Here is a 10,165-nt window from a genome sequence, read left to right on the forward strand (position 1 = left end):
ATTTCATGGAATTTTATGTGAAAATTTTAAAAGGGTTTTTCTTATATTGTCATGAACAAATAAAGAAACTCCTAGAAGCATGTTCTAGAAGCACCAAACCGTCGAACATCAAGAGGAAAAGAGAGTTTATTTTGTGCATTGTTGTATGAAGATACTTGCCAAAAGAAAAAAAGGAAACAAATTTCCTCCATGAGGGAATTGAAATGGGCGGCCAAAGAGAGAGAAAAACAAATGAGGAAACAAATCCAATTGCCTTGATGGCATGAGTTGGACGTGCAAGAGGGAGAAAGAGGAAACAAGGATTCGCTCATGAATATGTGATATTCAATGGAAAAGAGGAAACTATCTTTTCAAGGCAAAACCTCCTCCTATAAATACCCAACCTCATTCACAATTCACAACACACAATTTTAGAGATTGATAGTCTCTCTCTCTCTAGAATAGTTGCCTCTCTCTCTCTCTCTCTCTCTCTCTCTCTCTCTCTCTCTCTCTCTCTCTCTCTCTCTCTCTCTCTCTCTCTCTCTTCTTGTTCTTTTGTTTTAGCACCTAGGTCCTCATTAGACCTAGTGTTTCGTTTGAGCTCTTTGGCTCTAAGACAAGTTCTTGAGTCATAGTGGTTAAAAGTGTCCACACACTAAATCCTAACCATACTCGAAAGACTCTAGTGCTAGAAACATTCGTGGTTACTCACAAGTTCAAGAAGACTCGTGGGAGGCAAGCTAAGTGGGGAGACGAGCGATTCAACCTTCCTAAGGCTTCTCAACGCTCAAGCTCCATTCAAGGTTAATACCGAGTGAAAACTCAAAGTAGTTTTAAAATTTTAAATTATACGCTCATGCACTTTGTCTAGGTAGTAAAAACGTTTTACGAGTTTTAAAGAAATTTTTATATTCCGCCACTTGCTAGAAGCGATAATCTTTTCTTAAATCCTAGATCTATTCCAACATCTAGAACTCTGACTTTCTCAAATGAGAGTATGTAAGAAATGAAATGACATGTCTCATTTCAGGATTGAGGTAAGCATGATGCAATTCATAAATAGTGACTTTGAGACAGAAGAGGTTAAATGGTTTGTTCTTATACTGTCTCTAGAATTGCACTGGTCAGTTCAGTATCTTCATAAGATACCTAGGAAGAACTATAAAGTCTCTAACTCTCTATGACTCATACCCAGACATCATAGGTTCTCCTAACAATCATACTGAGATCAATAACCCTTTGATCCTTAGATTGTGAATATGCCGTTTTAAGCAAACCATGAAGAGTTTGTTCATGCAAATCTATATTTGACTCTTCATTTGTTGTTAGGTTTGTTCAAGGACTAAAGACTAAGGTTTATCATAAAGCTTCAAACAAACAAGGAAGAATGAATGAAAGTTTCAACTCTTTATTAATTATACAGCAGTTACAAGCAAGAGTCTTCGTGAGACTTTATTACATCAAATGTATATAAGTTATAACTACTACTCTTCTTGTGGGCACCAATGCCAACACCTTCGTCTTGAGCCTGTGCCGCGACGCGTGGGTCGGGATTCTGGTTTTCATCATCGTCCAGATTGTCACCAATAACCTCCATTAACCTTTGGATTATATCCATAGGATCTTTCTTGTCAGCGATGTCGCTTTCGATGTCTCGTAATTGCAGCTTTCAATTTGTAACTACAATATGTAAGCTCTTTCAATCTCTTGTACTCAAGTTGGTTTCGTTGCTTTGTGTGGACAAGTGCGAAATTACTCTAATTTTTCTCGCACGCCGATGATGATGCGGTTTGAGACAAGATTCTTATTGCCAACTTCCGTAAAGTGGATGTGTGGACCATGAACACGGTCCACCATTCCCCTGCAAAATTGAAAGACAAACGTAAGTACTAAACTATGAAACTAAAACTTTGATTCAAAGATGGAGTTCTTACCGAAAGCCTCCTTCGTTCTTCCCGCAACAGCGCGTTTGCTACCAAACATGCCTCTCGCATTGCTAAACGATAAAAGTTCTTTTCCAACGTCAGCATAATCATCATTCATAAACAAAACTTCAAAGATTTGCATAACGGCCGAAACATGCTCAAGTTGCATCATGATCTCCGGATTATATTGAAACTTTGGATTTAGGTAGTGAGCTACAACTACAACATTCAAAGATAACAATTAGAAATTATACTACTACAACGGTCAAAGATAACAATAAGTGAAATGACTTGTACATGCTTGACGTAACGGATGGCAAAGTTGTCTTGTCCATCTGTCAGCCGCAATATCCACTACACACTGCTTGTTATGAATGCTTTCCAATTTCCTTTTCATCAAGTCAAAGACGTGATAAAGCAAGCCCATTGTGGGGGTATAAAAACTCAAATATTAAAATATCATTTCAAATGGGCTTAGGCCCGATTGAAGCCCATAATCAGTCTGAAGACCAGCCCGCAATATCAAATACAGGCCCAATTCACTCTCGGCAGGTCGGCCCAAGCCCAGCAGCATTTCCCGACTCGGTGAGGGATGCCAGTTCGACCACGTCTTCCTGATCCGAAGGATCAGTCAAAGAGCAGACCACGCCGCGAAGATCGGATCTTGGACGACTACGACCTCGGCGAGGAAAATGGATCGAGGAACTCGTGTCTTCGGCCAGAAGGTTCTATCTCGCCTATAAATAGAAGAGGAGAGGACAATTTTCGCACATGCAAGCTCTTATTCTCATTTTCGACATTCTATATTGTATTCTTACGTCTATTGCTTTGAGCTCGGCCTGTCGAGTTCGTCACCTCGCCCGTTTATAACCTTCTCTATTAATAAAATCAATTAATATTCGTATATTATTACAGCTCTTTATTATTAAATCGTTTCTTAAACGACGTCTTTTTAAACCCTTATAAAAATATTTTATAATTTCATTCTTCATTATTGATTGTTGATCGATCCAAAAATCGACATCAACGCCCATAGTCGGAACTACTTAAGTATTGACCAGTCACAAAACAGAGTACATAGGCTCGAACACCTTGCACACATTATCAATATGTAGCCAGAAGTTGTTGTCCAATACTTCTGATTCCATAAATTTTCCAGCTGCAGTGGGACGAAATGAAGATTGATTCCACCATTCCGAAGTGAACATCTTCTTTAACCCATATCGTTTGTTTCGTAGACTTGTAAGGGCTAAGTAGTTTGTGTGAATCTAGTAGGACCTAGACGAATTAGCTCACCTTAACCTTCGTCTCTCATCTTCGATAGTACTATCCTCTGGTTGTAGATAAACTTTGTGACTTCTTTGGAATTCTTAACCACTTCGGCGACGGTTGCCCTCTTGCCCACATCCTCGAGCATGAAGTAAATAAAATGCGCAGCACACGGAGTCCAATAAAGGTGGTAGCGCCTCTTGAGTTTATGTCCAACCTTATTGTACGCCGAACCATTATCTGTAACAATATGGACAACAATCTTTTTCCCGACTTCTTTAACCATCGCATACAAAACCTTATAAATGTATTCATGATTCTTTATCTTGTATGACGTATCAACAGACTTCAAAAACACATTCTTACCATCCGAATAAACCATAACAATTATGATGCTCAATCGCGTTAAGCCCGTCCAACCATCCGACATTATGGTGCATCCGTACTGCTTCCATGTTTCTTTTTCCTTATCGATTTACTTCTTCACAGACGCGACCTCGTCTTTCAAGTACGTATTGTAAATTTCATACGAAGTAGGAAGTGGGATACTTGGACCTGTAAAGATTGAAAACATAAGTACATTTTCATTACATAATATGTTCGAAATTCAAAATGAAAAATGCTTACAATTGTCACCGCTTCATTTATCATGTGTCAAAAGTGAGGCGACTTCACTTTGTTTGCCAAAATGTTTTCGTGAATGACGTAGTTGTTTGCCACTCTTCCTAATCGTTACTTCAATGAAGGCTTCATCATCTCAGGAATAGATCTCTGTCGTGCACTTTCTGATCGAAACTGAGGCGGTGGTGGTACACTCCTTGTACCCCCACCGGGGTCAGATCTTCATTTATCCGGCTGTGACACTTGTCGGCTTCTCTACTGAGCTTGCAAAGTTCTTGTTCAAATTGAAGATCGGTGTCAAACTTCTCATGAGTAGGATCGAAGCGTCCACTCAAGTGCTCATCGACTGTTTCATCCATAACTGACTTGTTTTTCTTCTTTTGAATAGTCGCTGCCACTAATGCTTTCATCTTGACATTTCTTGACATTTTTCTTTGGATCGTTTTCACTTAAATGAAACTTCATCCGCGTGATTCCTCCGCCCCACATTACATGCCCACAATAATTGCATGTGTAATGGTTTGGATTTGTTGCAGTCGGTGTATAATGCTTACGAACTCCTTCGTCTCTCATATTTTCAAGTGCCTACATACTGATTTCAAAATTTCAATAAACTTTATGTCAAGTAATTTCAATTCCAACAATTTCATTTCAATCGACATCATTCCAAACAATTTCAATTTCAACCATTTCAATTCCAACATGTCTCTAACATTAATATATGTATTTGATTTCGAGATCATAAAGAGATAAACTTACTTGAAAAAAAAAAAAAACAAATGGTTGAAAATTTGTTTTTTGAGTCATCGGAAAAAATGATGGTTTGCCGGAAGTCTCACAAATATTGAAAAAATATATAACATACATCGTCACAATACAAACAATTTTAATGAGCGAGATTATATTAAAAAAAATCGAATTACTAACCAAAATAAGAAAATACAAATTCTGAGTAAAAAAAACGAACATAACGAATATCGCCGATTGTTGCCGAAAAGAGCTTGAAATCGTACTACGCCGTGACGAAAGGGCATCGACGTCGCCGAAATCTGCCGGAATCTGGGTCATCTTCACCGCTGGAGTGGTTCGCCCGAAAGTCGCCACAGCCAAGATGTTTTGTCCGATTTTTCTCGAATGTCAACGAACATTCATCATATTTAATCTTTAAACACAACGAAAACTACCGGTCGTTTATGGGCATAACGGCATGTTGTTTCGCTGAACTTTCAACGACAAATAACGAAGAAACGACTATATGTTACGTTGCTGACCCTTTTTGCTCCGGCAGCGCCACTGCCGCCAAATTCCGGAAATTTTTGTCGGCATTTAAAAACTGGAATTATCCAATAATATTTATTCTATGTTCTGATTTTTGCTAGAAAAGGTAGCTAAAAGAATTCAACTAGACCAAGTCTTAATGTAATTATAAGCATGCCAACAAGTAACATGTTCAGCTCAAACTATTAATCTGAAATGCACCTAGCACAACTTTTGTAAGACAAAAATTATCCAGTCTAGTCCTGTCGATCTAAATCATTTTCAATATTTAAAATTGAACCGGACCATTCCAATATTCGACTAGACTGAATTGAGAAAACCGTTAGACACATCGACAGTTTTTAAAATAAAACAAAATAAAATAAAAAGGAAATTGGTAATGTACACGATAAATTACCATTACTAAATCCTCTCCAACAGGTTCTTCTACACGATCAAAACTATAGATATAATAAATCTCTAAATGTACAAAACACTGATTATCCACGTTTTCCACTCAAAATATACATCAAAACAAGGCAACACAAAAAATAAAAGAAAAGAATAAATAAAACTCTGTTCAGGTATGCTCTAGCACACTAGGCAGCCTTGTCGGGGTCGCCTCTGACGGCTCTGGCATCGTGCTCCTTGGTGTAGACGCGGTGCCTGCGCTCTCTGGCGTAGACGACCCAGAAGATGAGGGAGAACATGACGGCCGCGGAGACCATCACGAGTCCGATGTAGATCCACTCGCTGTGCCGCCTCAGGCCGGGGCAGTAGGTCCCGCTGATGGTCGTGAAGGCCTGCCTCACAAAGGTGCAGTCTTGAAGGTCCACCAAAAACGGGCCGTAGCGGTAAAGGGCGAAGCTCACGTTCACCGCAGCCTGCATCTGCCCGTATATCGTCGGGGTCAGCCGCCCCGGCGTTGCACATATTCCGGCTGACGACACCTCGCAGATGTACCTCTGCCACTCCTGTTTCGGAGAAAATCGAATCGATTAGGGTTTTTTTTTCGATTTCCCAACACAGTTCACGAACAAAGATAAATATAAATAAATAAATAAATAAAAAGTTCGCCTCATGTGCGACTGATTGGCGAATCTTGGGTAGAGCCACCTTAAGTACAGAACGGGCAAATCACCCCCTAAACTTTTAGAAATTGCAATTTTTACCCTAAAAATTTTAGTACTTTTTATAGTTTTTACTAAATTTTAGTATTCTAAACTTTCAGAAATTTTAGAATTTTTACCGCAAATAGTGCCTGCACTATTGTCCTATAACTATTTTTTCGAGCAAAATGGTCTGCAGATTATTGATTTTGTAACATTCTAGTCCTTTCCTATGTAAAGTTCGTACACAATTTCAATTTAAAAGTTATTTACAAACTTTAGTAAGTTGTTTAAATTATCATTTAAAGAAAAAAAATTTACTCATAGATTCAAACTTGAACTTTTCTTTAGTGTTTTTAGGGTCAGCATGTACTTAGATTTGTTTCTTTTATAAAAGTTTGTATGTTTTAAGTTGATTCGGTAATGAATTTCATAAATAAATAGACAAAAAAAAAAAGTCAATTTCTTTAATAAAAGGACTAAAATGCTAAAAAAAAAAAATCAATAGTTTTAGTTTGGGAGCCCTTTTTCTCCGAAAAATAGCAAAAAAAAAAAAAAAGGACCAAAATGCCACTCGCATAATAGTCCACTCGTTCCCTACCAAGGAATTATAATAATTGTGTTAGTACCTGTGAAGCATCTTTGAGCTGGACTTCACCGGCCTGGCACGGTCGGTCGGTGAGGTTGGCGCTGAAGGGGTTGCAGAGAAGAGGCATGGTTGGCCCGGACTGGTTGAAATACAATGGCGTCCCGTTGGGAGGGAAATCCCGGTTGGTGACCCTGTTGATGACAGTGTCGACCATGTTCACCAGCTGGTACGTCACGTCCTTTGTCCTCAGCAGCGTCTCTTGGGCCGTCGCGTTGTCCACGCACGGCAGGATATCGTCCAGCGCCGTGTGAGCCGTCGGGTTCTGCACCCACTCGTCCATCGCAACGCATGTGTCGCCAATCACGCTGATACCAATGAAGATTTTAAGGAAAATGAGTGGTAAAATCAAGAAATTTCTACATTGTTTTTGGAACTTGAGGAAAATTCTAGCCAAAAAAAAAACCCCCAAATCCCTGACGTGTTCAAATTCGAATTGAGGATTCTTAATTTTTTTTTTCTCTCATATTTTCCAGGTTCCAATCAAAACCCTTAAAGGCCGACTATAAGATTGGTTGCAAATTCTATACTCGGTTCTTTTGGTGATTTGCAGTGACGACCTTGCTATTTACAATTTTACAGAATACTTACTTGTGCAGTAAAAGAAATACGCCGCACAAAATGAATGTGACCGCAACAAGAAGCCACCCGACTATCACCAAGCTGCAATAAGAAAACATTGATGATTTGGAAAAATCAGACACGGTCGTGTAAATTCATAGTCAACGAGTGTACGAAAATAAAAAGAAAAAATTGGCTTACACGTATACGAGAGCTCGCAGCCCAAAAATCGAAAGCACTGCACGAATTGTAAAGGGAACATATTCAATGTATGTAGGAATAACTTTAAAGAGGCAAATTTTTCCTTCTTACTACCCAAAGAAAAAAAAAACTTACCGAATCCAATAAACACCAAAAAGAGCATAACGGCGGCGATAATAATGAGAGCCAATCTCCTGAAACATAAAAAAATAAAATAAAAATAAATAAAACTGAGTCGTGAGCTCGAAGAGGAACAGAAACCAAAACTCACATGTTATCAAGCCCATTTTGTATTTTCTTGGAGTTGTCCCCGGTCTTCTCGGAGAGAGTCGTCGCCGAAGAGTTGATCTTCGTCTGAATCCTGTCGATGTTGGCCTGCACGTCCGTCGGGAGAAAAACGGCATCGACTCCGATCCTCTTCGCCGCCGAAAGATAATCCGAAACGTTCCGGAGACTATCGACCGTCACATCCGCCTGCTCAACAACGTACCCCAAAGTGTCCGACGTGCTCGCGTGAGTCCTTCCCTGGCCCACGTAAAGCACCACACACCCTATTCTGGAATTTTTTAAATTATTACCGAGAGAAAAACATAACACGAATCAGCGGTGAAACAGATCACAGAGATATATTTTTTAATATTTTATATATATATATATATATATATATATATATATATATTTTTTTTTTTGCTTACATAGCTGCAACAGTGAAGAGAATGAGGAGGATGAGAGAGAGAGCATAGGCGGTGCGAGAATATCCGTAAGGCTCTCTCGGGCAGCAGCAATAGCAGAGGCAGATAAAGCTCAAGCACAGCCCGAACACGATGAACCATATCGCCGCAATCACAAAGAACGGAGCCGCCGTGAAAGCAACTGACTGCATCGCAAAACGACGACAACGCCCAAAATGAGAAACAAATCACAAATAATGACACAATATTTCCTTGTTTCATTGTTTCCCCTTTTGAAGACACTTGATGACTAGAAGATTTACACGGACAACAAACTAGATGTGATTCCAAGATAAAGATAAAATAAATTAGGGAAAAAAATCGCCAGAAAAATGGTACAACTGCTAAGTTAACTATTTAAACACAGAGCTACTTGTGTTTTTTTTTTTTTTTGTATGAATATGAGGTATGATTGAACATCCTTCATTCCTAATATTGATTCCTTATCCATTAAAAGCAGATGTTAAGATTAGCACAAAATATTAAGAAAAAATTATACAAGTGTCCCCATCGGATGAATGTTGTGTCACGCAAGAATGAGAGACCCAGAAAAAAAAAAAAAAAAAAAAAAAAAAAAAAAAAAAAAAAAAAAAAAGTGACTCACAGTCCAGTAGTGAGAGTTGCTGATATTCCAACCACCGGTGTAACGCGTAAAGCTTTCCGAAGGGTCTTTTCTCCGAGTCCTCTCCGCCGCCAATATCATAGACGAGTTCTGCATCGCCTCTTCCAACACAGACCTTCTTGTCGTTTCCCATTCTACGACAACTTTTTTCGCATCTTCATTTCACCACACACACACACAGAAAGATATTATCAAATTATGGCTTTCCTTTTTTTTTTCCTTTGATTAATAATAATAATGATGAGAACAAGAAAACTCACCAGATTTTCGTAGAGTTTGAACACGGTCTGAGCTCTGAGAGGTTGAGGCATTGGCGAATAAGAAGAACAGAGAGAGAAATACAGAGATGAATAGAATGAATCTTGAAGGACTCGATCTGGGACGTAACATTTCTGAATCGCTGTTCTTGCGGTTTGGTTTTCTGAGATTGAGCGTCTGTCACTTTTTTCTTTTCGTTTGAGCGAGAGAAAGAGAGATAGAATGTCTGTGTCTGTGTCTTATTTATCTTTTTCTGTTATACACGTATGTATTATTTAAATCGTGTGTTTTCGAATAGAGATATTTATTTGGGCGAGAATTGTTACGGTTGCAAAAGTTGTACATTTTCTCTGTTCTTTCTTATTGACGGTAATACCCTTTGTTGCATTGATTGTTGATTTGATTTATTAGTTTGTGGCTTAATTTCAACGCTTGCATCTTCCAAAATCCTAGCTCATTTGACTAATTCATACGATTTAATATATTTATTTTTTAATTCATTATTGGACTTAATTATTGAGGGATTTTGTTTAGAGGAATAAAATAGAGATTTGCTAGTTTTTCAGAGAAGAGGTGGAAGAATATGAATGGTCCTAAAGAACATTTATTTTACTTATTATTTAAGAGTCTTTGAAGTCCTTTTCTCTTCCTCTTTATTTTGTAAATTACAAGATACACAGAATAAATTGAAGCGCGTTTAAGCATGACCAATCTTTACCAAATTTAATACTGGTTTAGTTTTGGCAAGTAAAGATGCGAAGAAATATTTACCACTTTTCTTTTTCTAAATAAAATTACAAATATGTTTCTAAATATAATTCTAGGATTCTTTTCCATTTATTTTGCTACTTAATTAATACCACGATTAAATTATTTTTGTACTCTAATATAAAATAGATATGTATGTATATATATATATATTCAAGGATTTTCTCGAATGACATAGTATTGAAATTTTGAAATGATGAATCATATTTCTATTCTCC

The 10,165-nt window shown here is 38.1% G+C and overlaps 2 protein-coding genes across 2 annotated transcripts; both read right to left on the reverse strand.

Annotated features, from left to right (window-relative positions):
* Positions 1-2,965: 2,965 nt before the first annotated feature.
* LOC149397702 (uncharacterized) lies at positions 2,966-3,603 on the reverse strand. Its single transcript, XM_089614317.1, has 2 exons — positions 3,207-3,603; positions 2,966-3,063 (listed from the first exon to the last, which is right to left on the reverse strand). Exons 1-2 carry the CDS (start codon positions 3,601-3,603, stop codon positions 2,966-2,968), a joined length of 495 nt encoding a protein of 164 aa, XP_089470443.1.
* Positions 3,604-5,434: 1,831 nt separating this feature from the next.
* LOC149397703 (plasma membrane fusion protein) lies at positions 5,435-9,458 on the reverse strand. Its single transcript, XM_089615153.1, has 9 exons — positions 9,182-9,458; positions 8,904-9,076; positions 8,264-8,445; positions 7,840-8,124; positions 7,704-7,762; positions 7,569-7,605; positions 7,398-7,469; positions 6,790-7,114; positions 5,435-6,025 (listed from the first exon to the last, which is right to left on the reverse strand). Exons 1-9 carry the CDS (start codon positions 9,309-9,311, stop codon positions 5,651-5,653), a joined length of 1,638 nt encoding a protein of 545 aa, XP_089471279.1. The 5' UTR covers positions 9,312-9,458; the 3' UTR covers positions 5,435-5,650.
* Positions 9,459-10,165: the final 707 nt, after the last annotated feature.

Source organism: Urtica dioica, chromosome 5 (assembly GCF_054948205.1).
Source record: "Urtica dioica subsp. dioica isolate 48M chromosome 5, U.dioica_male_clone48M_v1_H2, whole genome shotgun sequence".
In the NCBI taxonomy this organism is placed as follows: domain Eukaryota; kingdom Viridiplantae; phylum Streptophyta; class Magnoliopsida; order Rosales; family Urticaceae; genus Urtica; species Urtica dioica.